The following is an 18,139-nucleotide window of genomic DNA, read 5'->3' as shown; positions in this document are numbered from 1 at the left end:
TATTGAAAGAGTACAGAGAAAATTTACAGGCATGTTTTCAGAACTTAAGGACCTGAATTATAGTGAAAGATTGAATGGATTAACACTTTATTCCCTGTAGTTCAGGAGAATGAGGAAAGGTCTGGTAAAGGCACACAACAACATGAGAGTATTAGTGAGAGTAAGAGTTCAGCATGGACTAGAAGGGCCAAGATGGCCTGTTTCTGTGCTGTAATTGTTATATGGTTATATTATATGATAAGGTGGATGGTAATAGTCTCTTCCCAAGGTTAGAGGAGTCCAAAAACTGGGGACATAAATTTACGGTGGCGGGTGAAAGAGGTAAGAACATTTTCAAGAACAGTTACTACTCCTCAACCATCAGGCTCTTGAACAAAAAGGGATGACTACACTCATTTAAAGTCTTTTTATTTAATGCTCATTATTTATTGCTATTTATTTATTATCTGCATTTGCACAGTTTGTTTACAGTTTATGCAGTTGACAGTTACTGTTCTATAGATTTGCTAAGTATGCCCGCAGAAAAAGAATCTCAGGGTTGTATGTGGTGACATGTATGTACTCTGATAATAAATTTTACTTTGAACTTTAAATGGGACCTGAGGGGCGTCATTTTCACGAGGAGGGTGATGAGTATATGGAAAGAGCTGCCAGAGGAACTGGTAGAGGCAGGTACAATAATATCATTTAGGAAGCACTTGAAGGGGCGTGATTCAGAGGAATATGGGATGATCATAAGAAATTGGGACTATCTGGATGGGCATTGTATGGACTGGTTGGGCCAACGGGTCTGTATACGCACTGAACAACAGGAATTCTGCAGATGCTGGAAATTCAAGCAACATACATCAAAGTTGCTGGTGAACGCAGCAGGCCAGGCAGCATCTATAGGAAGAGGCGCAGTCGACGTTTCAGGCCGAGACCCTTCATCAGGACTAACTGAAGGAAGAGCTAGTAAGAGATTTGAAAGTGGGAGGGGGAGGGGGGGATCCAAAATGATAGGATAAGACAGGATGGAGCCAAGAGCTGGATAGATGATTGGCAAAAGGGATATGAGAGGATCATGGGACAGGAGGCCCAGGGAGAAGGAAAAGGGGGAGGGGGAAAAAAACCCAGAGGATGGGCAAGGGGTATAGTCAGAGGGACAGAGGGAGAAAAAGGAGAGAGAGAGAAAGAATGTGTGTATATAAATAAATAACGGATGGGGTACGAGGGGGAGGTGGGGCATTAGCAGAAGTTAGAGAAGTCAATGTTCATGCCATCAGGTTTAGGCTATCAAGATGGAATATAAACAACAGGAATTCTGCAGATGTATACGCACTGTATTGCTTTAAGACTCTATGCATCAAAATAAGTGATAATTCTAACTTTTGGAATATTGCTGTTCTTTTTTTTCCTAATATAAAGTTTAAAACCACAAAAACTGTCAATCTTGTACATTAAAGTGAACTGCCAAAAGATTTAGGGTCTAGACCCGAAACGCCGACTGCTCATTTCTCTCTTCAGGCGCTGCACGACACGATAAATTCCTCTTGTGTTGTTTCAAAAGATCCCACCTACCAACACGACACCGTTAATCCCCGCTCCGACTTCAAGCCTTTCTAACATTAAGGTGCATGCATTTGCGCAAAATCGTAATTTTGTTAAAAGTAAATTTTAAGTCGAAAAACTGAAGAAATAATCCGGAATAATATCAATTATTTTCTGAAAATTTTGGAAAGACTTTGCAATAATCTGGTCAGTCACGTTTCATTGTGGTAATACGGTATAGATTTATTTATGTATCTTAACAGGCCAACAACGGCTTCATATTTCCAATGGAAATCTCCACAGGTAGGGTAAACCTGCTATTAAAGGCGCCGTTTGATTAGGAGAAATACGGTTCTGGCATCTCAGTGCGTCCCAAACGACTGAACGAATTGATGTGCTGTAAGCAGCTGATACGATTTCATCAGTTTATATGAGAAACCCCAGATCGAAGTGGAGTGAACCAACCCAACGAGATACGAGGCCGCTGCTGATCAACCTTTAACGTCAGTCAGCCCGCCGGGTCACCCAACACAATAGTACAAAAGCGCCGGATCCTGACCCCAGTCAGTGGGAGCCAGTTTGGAAGTGGATGAGCTTTATAGGAGGGACAGAAACAACTTCTGAAGACAATAAAGTAACTTTTAAAAGAAAGTAAATTGTTTGAATTCCAAAACCAATCATGACGAAGATACTCAGAGCGTGCAACTTGTTCAAATCCATTAAGCATGGCATTACAACCTGCAAGCTTGCACAACGACCAGTGTGGAGTTTGGAGAAATCAGGAGTCAGATTATACACCACCAAGGTAAATAGACTAAATCTGCGCATTAAAAATACATCGAGAAAATACGACTGTTAGTACGATGTTTACTTCATCCCCGATCAATTTGGAGTGAATGATAAGAACTAAAGTAACTTTTCTCGCTGTATTTTGAACGAATCTTTTCTGATATGCAAAACAAATCAAAATGATGCAATTAATTAGAATTAGTTTGGGAAACTCAGTTCCGCGAATAGGGGAGTGAGACGGCGACAAAGTGCAATGAACCGCGTGTTTGGCTTTGTGTTTGTTTGCTTCCGTCCTAGAAGGGTGGAAACGGCTGGGGCAGTTCAGCATTCCCTGCCGTGAGAGCTCCGATCTCTCGGACCACTCAGCGCCGTGGGCGACGAGCTGGTCCGGAGCAGCGCAGGCGCAGACGCGGTTGCTAGCGGCTGGCGTGAGGAGCGAGGAGCCTGGGCCGAGGCGATGGCGGGCTTTGGTTCACGAGGGCTGTCGCTCTCTGTTACCCGGCGGCGGGTACCCGAGCATAGTATTTGTACAGTGTATATCCTTAGTTGGAGAATCTGTTCACCGCGCAAGCCAGGTGGCGTTTTTGGGCAGATATTTGAATGCCGTCCCTGAAGTACATCAGAGTAACACTCACTCTAATATCGTTAGCTTCCCTCTTCAAGGATGTGTATGGAAACAATTATAATTGAGCTGTGGCCACTTTCTGTTGTAAATCTGAAAGCTGTTGAGAGAATCCTCCACTGACCCTATATTTCCAATTAATATGTTAACCACTTTTTAAAAGTTTTTTTTTGCTGTGGGAAAAGCATAGAACCCGACCTCGCGAATTGGGGACCTTCAGTAAAGTGGGCGAAGAGTTAGACCCAAAGCATTGATTGGATAGAGAGGAATACTATCGTAATTTATCAAAGTGCTGCCCTATGTTGATGGAGATGCGGATTCGATCCTGCTCTCTGGTGCAACGTGGAGTGTGCACATTGTCATTTAAAAAAGGATCTTATACGGGGGTATAGATATCACCAAACTAGACATGCCCAGGCATCATCCCTGATGAAGATGGCAGAGTTTGTCATCGGAACATCGGTTATAATCGATATCTGTATCCGGCTGGAAGCCCGAGAAGAGCTTATTCGTCATATTGTCATTATTTGTCAGTTCTTTATTTCCTGTCAGTCACCTTACGTACAGCCCAGGCTCACTTTATGGACACATAATCTATGTATATAAGCTATCATATGTATTTATATTTATTGTGTTCTTTATATTTTGTGTGTTTTTATTTGGTGCTGTTTTGGATCTGGAGTAACAATTATTTCATTCTCCTTTACGCTTATGTACAGGAAATGATATTAAGCAACCTTGAACTTTGTGTTGATTTCCTCTGGGTGCTCTGGTTTCTTTCCACATCCCAAAAATATGTAAGTCGATAGGTTACACGGTACTGTGAATAGCCCCTAGAGTGCAGGTGAGTGCTAGAATCCAAAATCTAGGAAGAATAAAACAGAATTAATGTAAATAGGTACTTGAATTTAGCACAGACTCTGCTTCTAAGCCCTCTCTGTGAATCCATGAAAAAGTGTGCAAGAATAGACTGCTCAGACCCTTGTGGCTGAACTAAAAACTGACACAATTTTGCTTCTCTATCCCCCTCCCCCACCCACCCATACCTCAAATATCCAGGTATCATTCACTTAGTTTCGAATGCAGCCTCTGCAATGTGATGATGATTTACTGAAATTGGTGAGGCAACACCTGTTGTGGGGAAAGGTGTTAACAAATTCGAAAGAGTGCAGAAAGGATTTACCAAGATGTTTCCTGCACTGGGAGCCGGGGGCCTGAGTCCTGAAGAGAGATTGCATAGACCAGTACTCCTGGAGAGCAGGAGATTGAGGGGTGTTGGTGGCCATAAATCCATCTTTAAATGGGCATGATGAACCATACAAGGTGTATGAGTGTAAGCTCAGAATGTGAAGACAAGTAAAGATTTTTTGCTTTACATTTCTTGGCATGTGGCATGCATGCCCAACCCTGATTTCTATTGAAAAGGTACAGTACCTAGAATATCTGTGGCCAAGAAACTACTCCTTACACTGCTGATGGTAGGCGCTCCAGGAATTGGGCACCACACCAAATGCTGGCATTCCATTGTGTTAAAGTTTTCTTGCATCTCCTGACATTCTCTATCACCTTAAATATCTGCACTTTTTTATGAACTTATTAAAATGGTCTGTGATTTTAAACACTTGCATCAAATTTGTTTCAAAGAACTTCACCTTTTCATCTGTCTAGCTACTGTAGTTGTGTCCAGTGTTCCCTTTGGACTCTAGACTTGGCCTTCATGTTCTTGCCAGGATGTGGTGTTCAGATGTTTTGTGCAAGATGTTGGTGAGGCAGCATTTAGAATATCAAGTACAGTTTTGGTTTAGAGGAATGTGAGCCAAATAGGAACAGGCTTGAATAGGTCTCAGCCTGAAACGTCGACTGTACCTCTTCCTAGAAGTGCTGCCTGGCCTGCTGTGTTCACCAGCAACTTTGATGTGTGTTGCAGGAACAGGCTTAGTGGGATTCTTGATTGGCGTGGACCTGTTAAGCTGGAGAAGTTGTTTCCGTGCTGTATGACTCTATGATTAAGGCTGACATGAGGCCCTCCATTAGTTGTGATCATCAATGGCTGTTACGTCCCAGCTGTCTACGTGATTTGCAAGCAGTACACAAGGTGTGATATGGAGAGCAAGCTGTTGCCCATGTAGCAGGCACCCCCTTTCCATGCAGCTGATGAAATCAAATGAATGGCAGAGACCAGTACTGTTCGGCACCACCGGCATCACAAGAGTTGCCAGTCAGTGATGAACTCACCGTAGGACTGCCTTAGGGACTCCAGCTCTGGATTTTTCCTCTGGGTTTACTCCTGAAGCCTTCCCCATGAGTGGGTATAGCCACAAGGTAGGGGAGGTGTGAGATCAGAGTTTTCCTTCTAGATGAGCTGCTAACAACAGCTGTTGAGCCCCATGTGCCCAAAGCGATTGGTTTTAAAGCACCAATAACCCGCCTTTGGCCCTTCTTCTGTCAGTAGAAGTGACTCTGCTGGGCCTAGTAGCCAAGTCACATGTAAAGACCAGGATCTGGACTCGGCTGTCAGAGGCTCTTTGAGACCCTTGCCATTGGGAGCATTTAGTAGGTAGTGGGAGTGTATTCCCACTACCACCCTTCCACCCTCCCAGCCCCCAGCTCAACAACACTGTGACCCAGGTTGACATAGCACTTCCGTAAATACAGCATAACATTCTTGCTTGGGTATTTCAGCTAATGTTGAGAAAGCCTGGGATTACATGTTGCTTTAACTTGTCTTGCCACTTCCTAAAGTGTCTCTGTAGACCCAGTGGCCACATCATTAGTTACATCCTGTACCTAATAAGATGGCCACTGAGTGTATGCTCATGGTCTTCTGCTGATGTAGCCCATCCACTTCAAAGTTTGACATTTTGTGTATTCAGCGATGTTCTTCTCCACCCTGCTCTTGTAATGCTTGAGATACTGACACCTTATTCTTCTCTGTCTTCTCATTAACAATGCATTTTTGCCCATAGAACTGCTGCTTACTGGACGATTTTTGTTTTTTTTTTGCACCATTCCTCGTAAACTCTAGAGACTGCTGTGCATAAAAATCCCAGAAGATCAGCTGGTTCTGAGATACTCAAGCCACCCTGTCTAGCACCAACAATCATTCCACTGTCAAAGTCACTTAGATCATTTCTTCCCCATTCTGATGTTTAGTCTGAACAACAACTGAACCTCATGACCACGTCTGCATGCGTTTATGCACTGAGGTGCTGCCATATGATTTGCTGATTAGATATTTGCATTAAAAAGCAGGTGTATTTAAGAAAGTGGCCGCTGAATGTAGATGTTCCTTGCATGTTTTTTCCTTTAATTCATTTTCAGGATCTGCACGTTGGTGAGAATTGCCCTTAAGAAGGTGGGGCTGAATCATTCCCTTGAACGGCCAATTCTGGAAATACTCAGATTATTATGGACTTGTTTGCAGTTCCGAATCAGAATCTAACAAACCCCTTTAATCTCTCATACTGTGGTGCAGAAAACACCGCTTGTACTTATAGGATCCTTAATGAACTTTTGTCTAGCCTGTGAATGCATTTCTTTTTAATTAGTCTTACTGATATAGAAAATGGTTTAAGAAAAGATGTGGATTGGTCGGTCACTGTATTACACTGGGGTACAATACTGGTGGGGGTGGGTCTGTCATTGTATAACTTTGGGGTATAGTACTGAGGGGACGGGTCTGTTGCTGTGTAGCACTGGGGTACAGTACTGGTGGGGTTGGTCTGTCAATGTAACGGGTACAGTACTGGTGGGGATAGGTCTGTCATTGTGTAGCACTGGAGATACAGTACTGGTTGGGATCGGTCTGTTACTGTATAACAATGGGTACAGTACTGTTGGGGATGGACCTATCACTGTATAAAACTGGGGTACAGTACTGATGGGAAAGTGTCTGCCACTGTATAATACTGGAGCCGTACTGGTTGGGAATTGTCTTTTGCTGTATAATACTAATTGGGGAATAGATTGCAACTGGTTCTAACTGCATATTACAAGAGTGCCTTCCATGATAGCTTGTGATATTCCTTGAGTTTATCCCACCCAAGCCAACAGGAAGTTCCTGTTGTTGGGACAGTTGGTATAAGACAATAAAATATAGGAGCAGAATTAGGCCACTTGGCTCATTGAGTCTGCTCTGCCATTCAATCATGGCTGATCATTTTTTCCCCACCTCAAAACCACTCCCCGGCCTTCTCCCTGTAACTTTTGATGCTGTAGCCAATCAAGTACCTATCAATCTCTGCCTTAAGTACACCCAACGACCTGGCCTCAACAGCTGCCTGTGGTAACAAACTCCACAACTTCACCCTCAGGCTGTAGAAATTTCTCCTCATCTCTGTTTTATATGGATGCTCCTCTGTACTGAGGCTGTGCTCTTTTGTCCTAGACTCCCCCACCATGGGAAACATCGTTTCCATATCTACTTTGTCTAGGCCTTTTAATATTTCCTTTTAAAGGTTTCAATGAGATTCCCCCTCATCCAATGAAATTCCATGGAATGCTGACCCAGAGCTGTCAAATGTTCCTCACCCTTTAATTCCCAGAATCATCCTTGTGAATCTCCTCTGAATCCTCTCCAATGCCAGCACATCTTTTCTTAGATAAGAAGATCAAAACTGTTCTCAATACTCAAGGTGAGGCCTCACCAGTGCCTTATAAAGCCTCAGCGTCACATCCCTGCTCTTACATTCTAGACCTCTTGAAATGAATGCTAAAATTTTATTTGCCTTCCTCACCACCAACTCAACCTGCAAGTTAACCTTTGGGGTATTCTGCACAAGGACTCCCAAGTCCCTTTGCATCTAATTTTTTTTTGGATTTTCTCTCCATTTAGAAAATAGTCTGCACGTTTATTTCTTCTACCAAAGTGCATGACCATACATTTTCCAACATTTCATTTGCCACTTTCTTGTCCATTCTCCTAATCTGTCTAAGACCATCTGCTGCCTTCCTGTTTCCTCAACACTATCTGCCCCTCCACCCATCTTTGCATCATCTGCAAACTTGGCAACAAAGCCATCTATTCCATCATGTAAATCATTGATATACAGTATAAGAAGAAATGGTTCCAACACCAACCCCTGCATAACACCACTAGTCCTTGCTGCCAAGCAGAAAAGGATCCTTTTATTCCCACTCACTGCCTCCTACCAATCAGCCAACGCTCTAACCATGCTAGTAACTTTCCTGTAATATCATGGGCTCTTAACTTGGTAAGCAGCCTCGTGTGGTACTCTGTCGAAGGTCTTCTGAAAATCCAAATATACAACATCCATTGCATCCCTCGCATCTATCCTCCTTGTAATTTCCTCAAAGAAATCCATCAGGTTCGTTAGGCAAGATTTTCCCTTAAGGAAACCACACTGACTTTATCCTATCTTGCCCTGTGTCACCAAGTACTCCATAACCTCATCCTTAACAACTGACTCCATCATCTTCCTAACCACTGAGGTCAGACTAACTGGGAAAAAATGAGTAAGGTTCATTTCTGTTGCCTTCCTCTTTTCTTAAAGAGTGGAGTGACATTTGCAATTTTCCAGTCCTCTGGAACCATGCCACAGTCCATTGTTTCATTACTGATGTCTTCACAATCTTTACTACTACCTCTTTCAGAACCCTCGGGTGTAGTTCATCTGATCTGTATGGCTTATGCACCTTTAAGCCTTTTAGCCTTTTGAGCACCTTCTCCCATATAATAGTAACTGCACTCACTTCTCTTCCCTGTCACCCTTCAAAACTTGGCCCACCACTCGTGTCTTCCACAGTGAAGAATGATGCAAAATACTCATTTAGTTCACCTGCCATCTTTTTGTCCTCTATTATAATTTCTCCAGCCTCAGTTTCTAGTGGTCCTATATCCACTCTCATCTCCTTTATTTTCATATACTTGAAAAACCTTTTTCTATCCACCTTAATATTGTTTGCTAGCTTGCTTTCATATTTCATCTTTTCCCTCCTAATGATTCTTTTAGTTGCTTTCTGTACGTTTTTAAAAGCTTCCCAATCCTCTGTCTCCCCACTAATTTTTGCTTTGTTATATGCTCTCTCTTTTGCTTTTGCATTAGCTTTGACTTCCCTCGTCAGCCACGGTTGTACTATTTTGCCATTTGAGAATTTCTTTGTTTTTAGAATACATCTATCTTGCACCTTACTCATTTTTTCCCAAAACTCAAGCCATTGCTGCTCTGCTGTCATCCCTGCCAATATATCCTTCCAATTTACTTTGAGCAACTCCTCCTCCATACCACTGTAATCTCCTTTACTCCATTGAAATACTCTTATGTCATACTTTCTCCCTATCAAATTCCAAGTGGAACTCAATCAAATTGTGATCACTGACTCCTTAGGGTTCCTTTACGTTAAGTTCCCTATTCATCTCTGGTTCATTACCTAACACTACTGATCCCCTAGTAGACTCAACAACAAACTGCTCTAAAAAGCCATCTTGTAGGCATTCAACAAATTCACTCTTTTAAGATCCATTACCAACTCAACTTTCGCAGTCTATCTGCATGTTTAAAATCTCCCATGACTGTCGTAACTTTGCCCTTCTGACATGCCTTTTCTATTTCCTGTTGTAATCTGTAATCCACGTCCCAGCTATTCTTTGGAGGCCTGTATATAAATACCATCAGGGTCCTTTTACCCTTGTAGTTTGTTAACTCAAACCACAAAGATTCAACATCTTCTGATTCTATGTCACATCTTTTTAATGATTTGATGCCATTCTTTACCAGCAGAGCCACACCACCCCCTCTGCCTACCTTCCTATCCCTCCGAAACAATGTGTAACCTTGGACATTCAGGTCCCATCTACAACCATCCTTCAGCCGCAATATCATACCTGATAATCTGTAAAAGTGCAACAAGATCATCCACTCATTTCTTGTACTCCATGCATTGGGATATGACACTTTGAGTACTATATTTGCTACCTTTTTTGATTCTGCATCCCTAATGCACTGGTAATCACCCTTCTAGCTGCTGTTTTGCCCTATCATCTGCCTGCCCTTCCTGACAGTCTGACTGCACACTACCTTTGCTTTTTCACCATCCCTTCTATCCTGAGTTCCTTCACTCCAGTTTCTATCCTCCTGCTAAATCAGTTTAAACCCTCCTCAACATCTCGAACAAACTTGCCCCTGAGATTATTGTTCCCCCTCGGGTTCTTCTGCAACCTGTCCCCTTTGTATAGATCATACCTTCCCCAGAAGATACCTCAATGATCCAAGAATCTGCAGCCCTGCCCCTTGCACCGACTTCTCAGCCAGCATTTATCTGCCAAATTACCCTGTTTCTACCCTCACTGGTGCTTGGCACAAGTAACAATCCAGAAATTACTACCCTGGAGGTCCTGCTTCTCAGCTTTCTGCCTAGCTCACTGAATTCTTTCATCAGGATCTCTTTGCTTTTCCTTCCTATGTCATTGGTACCAATATGTACCAAGACATCTGGCTGCTCTCCCCCTGCCCCAAAATACTGTAGATGTGACTTGAGATGTCCCTGACCCTGGCATCTGAGAGGCAATATATATTCTGGGTGTCCCGTTCATGTCCACAGAATCTCCTCTCTCTTCCTCTGACTAATTGAGTCCCCTATCACTACCGCTCCTGTCTTTTCCCTCTTTCCCTTTTAGATCACGGACCCATGCTCGTGCCAGTAACCTGGTCTCCATGGCATTCCCCTGGGAGGTCAAAACCCACAATAGTATCTAAAACAGTAGACTTATTATTGAGGGGAATGGCTACAGGGGTGCTCTGCCCTAACTGCCTATTCATTGTCCTATTTCTTCTCCTGACAGTCACCCAGCTACCCGCCTCCTACAACTTGGGGATGACTACTTCCCTGTAACTCTGATTGAAGATATCCTCACTCTCCCGTACAAGCTGGAGCTCTTCCAGCTGTTGTTTTAGATTCCTAACACAGTCTTCAAGGAGTTGGGCTTTATACAGATGTAGTTCCCTGGGAGACTCTGGGTCTCCCAGGACTCCAGCATCTGGCATGAAGAACACACAATCGCTCAGTACCCCGACACAGTAAGAAAAATGGGAAACTGATCAGAAACTTACCCAGAGCAGACACCTCTTCTGAGCTGAATCCTCCTTTGCGCCAAAGCCAGACACTTCCACTCTCACCACTGGCCCGCTCCCAACAATGGCCACTCCACTTGTCCCTTCTGTACTTTAATTTACTCCCCTCTGCATTGCGCTCACAGCTGATTGGGTGGCTGGAATGACACCAAATGCCCGCGAAGGTCTCCTTTTAAATGAGCGCCACTGACCTGCGAGGAATCTGCTAGCTGTGAGCTGCTCCTTCGGCTGATTGGGCCGCCAGAATATTCATGGAATTGAACTATAGCATAATCACATAAAACTACTGCTGTGAGGTGCTGTGGCCCGTGGGGCAAAAATGAATTTTATCCATGTTTTTAGCTGCAACAGTGGTGTGCATCGCTGAATGCACAACATGTTAAACCTTGAAGTGGATGGGCTACAGCAGCAGAAGACCAAACCAGGTATGGCCACCTTATGAGTTACACTTCAACACCTAATAAAGTGGCCAGAGAGTGTATTTTTCTAGAGAAGGGGTTTTGATGGGAAGCCAGTATTCAGTGCCCCGCTACAGTTACCTTTTGGTGGTTTGCTGTTTCCTTGAGTTATTGGAGTCCGTGGTGATGGTAATGCCATATTGTTTGTAAGGGAGTTATTTTCCATAGGCCCAGGGAAAATGATGAATAAACAGAGACTAAGTGATTTTGGGTCAAGATAATGTGTTCTCTTGAGGGAAGATTGCCTGCTGCCCTCATCTATCTAGAGGTGGGGGGGGGGAGGTACAGATGAGTGTTACACATCGCACCACATTACACTTTGGTGATGTTGAACATTGTGACACTTTACACATAGGTGATAGGGCTGGTTTAATGTACTGAAACAATCAAATGTCTCGCTCTCTCTGCAACTTCAAAGCCGGTAGCACTTGTATAGCCTTTCTGTCTGCATGCTTGTACAAATTAAAAAAATTAAAAGCTTTAATGGGGTGTTGGCTGTCATCTCCAGAGCAGAAACACCAAGAGTTAGGTGTTTTGTGCCACATGAAGCTTTACTCATCCAGTTTTTGGTACTGGGAAGTGTTGGAGATAGCTACAATGACTATTGCCATAAAGGGACAGAAAATCAGTTCAGGAAGTGGATAAGTGATGGAATTCTCACTCAAATAGAAATGTAGGAATTGAAAATAGTATTGTCAGTAAGGATTTTGAAAAGGTATGTCACTCTTGATCAATCATTGGATTATTTGGCGAACTAACAAAGGATAGATAAAGGTCATGATGTAGATGTAATGTATTTGGATTTTTGAAAGGTCACTTGATAAGGCACTGCATTGACTTGTGACCAAGGTCAGAATGTGTTTAGTCAGGACAAATACCTGGATCGATAGTACTTTGGCTACCAAGCACAAAAGAATGTAGGAGAAACTCAAATATACAAAGGGGAGGATGAGGTGCTCTGCAAGGATTGGTACAAATTCACCTTTCGGAGTCTGGACTCTTGAATCTAATTTCACAATGTGAGGAAGTCAACAAGTTGGGCAATGTGATTAGTGAGGAATGTGTGTTGCTAGTATGGCACCTGATCCTGTCTTATCTCAGAAGCTAGCTGGACTTGGTCAGTGTTTGGATAGAAGTTTGCCCAGGAATGCCAGGCTTACAGAATTAAGAGAGGCTAGTCCTGAGTAGTGAACTGGTTCAATTCTTACAGATCTCTAAGCAGGAAATGGCAGAAAAATCACTTTGATGCAACTGTACCTCCACAGTGTTGTATTGAAAGGCATCAAACACACAACACTGATAAGAAGGAATATTTACTAAAAAAGGGGGGGATGAAGAGAAACTGGATGAGGCATTCATGGTGAACCTATGCACACATCAGAATCCTGAATTTAATATTATGGGAGCTTGATTAGGGGGCCCATAAGTCAGATGCTCATACCTTGGAGACCACTTGTAGTGTGCTAAATCACAGGAGGACATTATTAAACTTACGGCTTTGCTGTGTTCTACTAGTGAAATGTGACCATTTTGGTCAGCTACAAACTCTTTCTTTAAAGATAGTAGATGTACTTAACTGTCAGAGCAGTAGAGGATTCGGAAGTTATTGATACATTCATATTACCAGAGCTGTAGGGCTAGGGGACTAGGCTCTTCTCACTAGGAGAAGTGGAGATGGGAGTGGTGTTGAGGGTGGTCATTAAGAATGTTTTCATAGAGCAGCCACAAAGGAAGTACTTTTACTTATCTGAGAAATGATGTGTTGGCATTAGAGGCGGTCCAGATGAGGCTCATGAGAATGATCCCAGGAGACTCTGCCACTGTACCGGATGACTGGAAAATTGCAAACGTTACTTTGCTATTTAAAAAGGGTGGGAGGCAAAGAAAGGAAACTATAGACCTGTCAGCGTGACATCAGTGGTTAGGAAGTTGTTGGAATGGATTGATAGGGATGAGATTATGGAATACCTGGAGGCACATGACAAGATGGGCCAAACCCAGCTTGGTTTCCTGAAAGGAAAATCCTGCCTGACTAACCTACTGCAATTTTTGAGGAAATTACAAGCAGGGTAGACAAAGGAGATGCAGTAGATGTGGTGTACTTGGATTTTCAGAAGGCCTTTGACAAGGTGCCGCACATGAGGCTGCTTAGCAAGATACGAGCCCATGGAATCACAGAGGAGTTATTAGCATGGGTGGAGTATTGGCTGACTGGCAGAAAACAGAGTGGGAATAAAGGGATCCTATTGTGTCTAGCTTCTGGTTACCAGTGGAGTTCCACAGGGGTTGGTGTTGGGACTGCTGCATTTTATGATGTATGTCAATGATTTGGACTATGGGATTAATGGATTTGTGACTAAATTTGCTGATGATACAAAGATAGGTGGAGGAGTGGGTAGTGTTGAGGAAACAAAGAGCCTGCAGAGAGATTTGGATAATTTAGGGGAATGGGCAAAGAAATGGTAAATGAAATACAATGTTGGAAAGTGTATGGTCATGCACTTTGGTGGAAGAAATAAACAGTCAGACTATTATTTAGATGGGGAGAGAGTTCAAAATGCAGAGATGCAAAGGGACTTGGGAGTCCTTGTGCAGGATTCCTTAAAGGTTAACCTCCAGGTTAAATCAGTGGTGAAGAAGGCCAATGCAATGTTGGCATTCATTTCTAGAGGTATAGAATATAAGAGCAGGGATGTGATGTTGAGGCTCTGCAAGGCACTCGTGAGACCACACTTGGAGTATTGCGTGCAGTTTTGTGCTCCTTATTTTAGAAAGGGTATACTGACATTGGAGAGGGTTCAGAGAAGATTCACGAGAATGATTCCAGGAATGAAAGGGTTACCATATGAAGAACGTCTGGCAGCTCTTGGGCTGTATTCCCTGGAGTTCAGGAGAATGAGGGGGGATCTCATAGAAATATTCCGAATGTTAAAAGGTCTGAACAGGTTAGATATGGCAAGGTTATTTCCCATGGTAGAGGAGCCTAGGACAAGAGGGTATAACTTCAGGATTGAAGGACATCCATTTAGAACAGAGATGCGGAGAAATTACTTTAGTCAGAGGGTGGTAAATCTGTGGAATTTATTGCTATGAGCGACTTTGGAGGCCAAGTCATTGGGAGATGACTGACTAGTAAGGGTGCAAAAGGGTATGGGGAGAAGGCAGGAAAATAGGGTTGAGAGGGATAATAAATCAGCCATAGTGAAATGGTGCAACAGTCGCGACAGGCCAACTGGCCTTATTCTGCTCATATGTCTTATGGTCTTATGAACATAAGGCGAGGGAAGGTTCATAAATAAAATATCATGGCTAATTAACCTAATAGCATGTTCTGATGGAAACTTTTCCCAGAACATGGATAAACCTGGAACTGATTAGCAAAAAGAATGGTTGAAGAGGATAGTTTGGATCTACTTCAGGGGATGGTAGATAATCTACATGGGGAAAAGTGGATAAAAAGGCATTTTATTCTGGTGAGTTAGAGTAGAATGGAGGAATTTGAATGCATTGTAAACTAGCATGAGCTTGGCTGCGTGGCTTATTTCTGTGTCTTGGGGGCAATGGAAGTCTGATAGAGTGAAACGTAGGACAACTTGTGGAGACTAGGTGAGGATATCTGTGTGAATGGGGTATTGATTGAATTGATGAAAGAGGAAAATGGAAACAAAATGTTGGGGACACACTACAAGTTAAGAACTGAAAAAGTTGAGTGAGTAGAATTTTTTCAGATGAAGGAAGCTGAAATGAATGTGTAGAACCTGATGTGGACGTGTCACAGAGCATAGAAACAGACCTTTGACTCATTCTCCTAAACTCCAATGAAAGAAATCCCAACTTGCTCAACCCCTTTACATAACTCAGTTCCTCGAGTCCTGGCAACATGCTCGTCAGTCTCCTCTGCATACCTTCCAGCTTACTGGCATACTTCCTATGGAATGGTGTCCAGGACTAGGGGTCAGATACATGGACTATTAATGCAGAGAAAGGAATTTTCATTCTACCGCAGCAGTTGTGAAATTAAAATGAGAGTATATGGAACTTTCTTTCTGGGGGAGTTGTTGAGAATGTTAGGAGAATAAAACAATGGGGTTAATGTAGGATTGGTGGAAATGGGTGACTGATGGTTATCATAGAGTCATAATGTGTGGACGCAGGCTGTTCAGACTAACTGGTCTTTGCTGACTAACTTTCCCAATCTAAACGAATCCTATTAGCCCATATTTGGCCCATATCCTTCCAAACCTTCCTATCCATGTATCTGTCTGGCAGCTCATTCCATATATCGACCACCCTTGAGTGAAAAAGTTATCCCTTATGTTCCTATTAAATCTCTCACCTCTTTCGTCTCGTCATAAACCCATGCCCTCCAGTTCTTAATTCCCCAACCCTAGGAAAAAGGCTGTGTGCACTAACCTTTCTATTTATTACCCCTCATGATTTTATACACCTCTAAATGTCACCTCTTCGTCTCCTACGTTCAATGAATACAGTCCCAATCTGTTCTACCTCTTTTCATAACTCAGTCTCTCAAATCCTGGCAAAAATATAAGCAACACACATCAAAGTTGCTGGTGAACGCAGCAGGCCAGGCAGCATCTCTAGGAAGAGGTACAGTCGCCGTTTCGGGCTGAGACTCTTTGTCAGGACTAACTGAAGGAAGAGCTAGTAAGAGATTTTATAAAATATAATTCTGCTCTGCACCCTTTGCAACTTCATGTAGCAGGGTGACCAAAACTGAATATAGAATTGGGCTGAAAGGCCTTTCTTTCTGCTCTTTTTCTCTATGGCTCTTAAAAACAAGTATTGTAATGTAAACACAAGAAATTCTGCAGATGCTGGAAATCCACAATAACACACACAGAATGCAGGGGGAGCTCAGCAGGTCAGGCAGCATCAATGGAGATGTTTTGGGCTGAGACCCTTTATCAGGACCCTGAAACTGTGACTTGATCGATGCTGCTTGACCTGCTGAATTCCTCCAACTTTTTATGCCTTGGTAATGTACCTCACAGATGCACAAATATTACTCTTGTGGCAAAAAAAACACCTTGACCTCCATTGCCCCACGGAATGACATCTGCTATCCTTCCCTGATATGGTCTAAATGTGATTCCAGACCCAACATTGAAGTCATTTGGATTTTAACTACATTCTCTGTTCAGGGATCAATCGCAAATAGAAAATAAATGCTGACATACCTACATTATGTGAATAAATTAATAAAAACTTAAAACCCTAATATATAGGAGCAGAATTAGGCCATTCAACCTGTCAGGTCTGCTCTACCATTCCATCATGGCTGATGTATTATCTAGTTCAACCCCATTCCTCTGCCTTCTCCCCATAACCTTTGACGACCTTACTGATGAAGGATCTATCAACCTCTGCTTCAAATATACCCAATAACTTGGCCTCCACAGCTGTCTGTGGCAACAAATTCCACAGAGTTACGGCCCTGTGGCTAATGAAATTCCTCCTCATCTCTGTTCTAAAGGGAGGACCTTGTATCCTGAGGTTGTTCTCTCTTGTCATAGACTCTTCTGCTATTAGAAACATCCTTTCCACACCCACACCACCCACTGAGAAACTGGTGGTAATAGTTTACAAGGCACAAATATGGCCTGAGTTGTGACTCATTTTCCAGTTTGGGTGCCTGTAGCGCTGCTTCAATCTTCTCTTGTGACTTGCATAAGCCAGATTTGTGTATGACATATCCACAATGAGAATTCATTCTTGAAAAACTCGCATTTCTCTCTTTGTGCTCAGACCATACTCATTCAGCCTGGTAAGCACTTTACAAAGATTCTGGAGGTGCTTTTCATCATTTTAGCCAGTTACAATGATGTCATTATGGTAACATTGTGTTCCTGGGATATCTTAGAGCACTTGGTCCATTGCTCTTTGCCAAATTGCTGGAGCTGATGCGATGCCAAAGATGAGACAATTATACTGGAACAGTCCCTTGTGAGTGTTGATTGTGAGGAATTTCCTGCCTGACCTCCCAATCTCCATTTGCATATAGGCTTGTAACAAGTCAATCTTTGAAAACCCTGCTTGCCAAAGATGCAAAAATATCTTCTATTTGTGTCAGGAGATACTGCACATTTCTCAGCACCTGGTTGATGCTCACCTTGAAATCCCCAAATTTGTGAATGACTCTTTCCTTTCTTGATCACCAGGACAATGGGCATAGCCCAAGAGAAATCCAGATGCCTCCAAATTCTGAAGTTCAGCATCCACTTTAGGACGTGGTGTGTAAGGCACTGGACGTGCTTTATGGAATCTTGGTGTTGCTGTTTCATCCAGTTCAATTCTGGCCTTCATGCCTTTGAGTTGACTAATCCCCTTCTCAAACACCTTCTCATTAGCATCAAGTAGCTGTGTCAGTCTCTGGTTAGTGCTACCATTTGGGCTGCAGTTGCCTATTGATGTAACACTAAGAGCTTTCAGTGCCAGTTTGGTTGCATTTTTCTCAACCATTCACTCCTGAGAAGTGCTAGCCCACCACTTTTCAAAACATAAAGCTGTACCTGTTGTGTTTGGCCTCCATATGTCACATTTACTTTCAGTTTGCCTTTGGGAGACATTTTTTCATTTGTGTAAGTCTTTAGCATCACTGAGGTCTTCTCTGATGGTATCTTAGAAAACAG

At 42.9% G+C, this 18,139-nt stretch overlaps 1 protein-coding gene across 1 annotated transcript in view; it reads left to right on the top strand.

Annotated features, from left to right (window-relative positions):
* The first annotated feature begins 1,950 nt into the window (after nt 1-1,950).
* cps1 (carbamoyl-phosphate synthase 1, mitochondrial) overlaps nt 1,951-18,139 on the top strand; it is a 196,535-nt gene continuing 180,346 nt past the window's right edge. Inside the window, exon 1 of the mRNA XM_063051500.1 lies at nt 1,951-2,335. Within this exon, the coding sequence (XP_062907570.1) occupies nt 2,210-2,335 (126 nt within the window). The 5' untranslated portion in view covers nt 1,951-2,209. The remainder of the gene's footprint in view (nt 2,336-18,139) is intronic.

The sequence above is a fragment of the Mobula hypostoma genome, chromosome 6 (assembly GCF_963921235.1).
Source record: "Mobula hypostoma chromosome 6, sMobHyp1.1, whole genome shotgun sequence".
Lineage (NCBI taxonomy): Eukaryota > Metazoa > Chordata > Chondrichthyes > Myliobatiformes > Myliobatidae > Mobula > Mobula hypostoma.
Note: the sequence above shows the minus strand (reverse complement) of the source record. Positions and strands in the feature narration are given on the sequence as shown.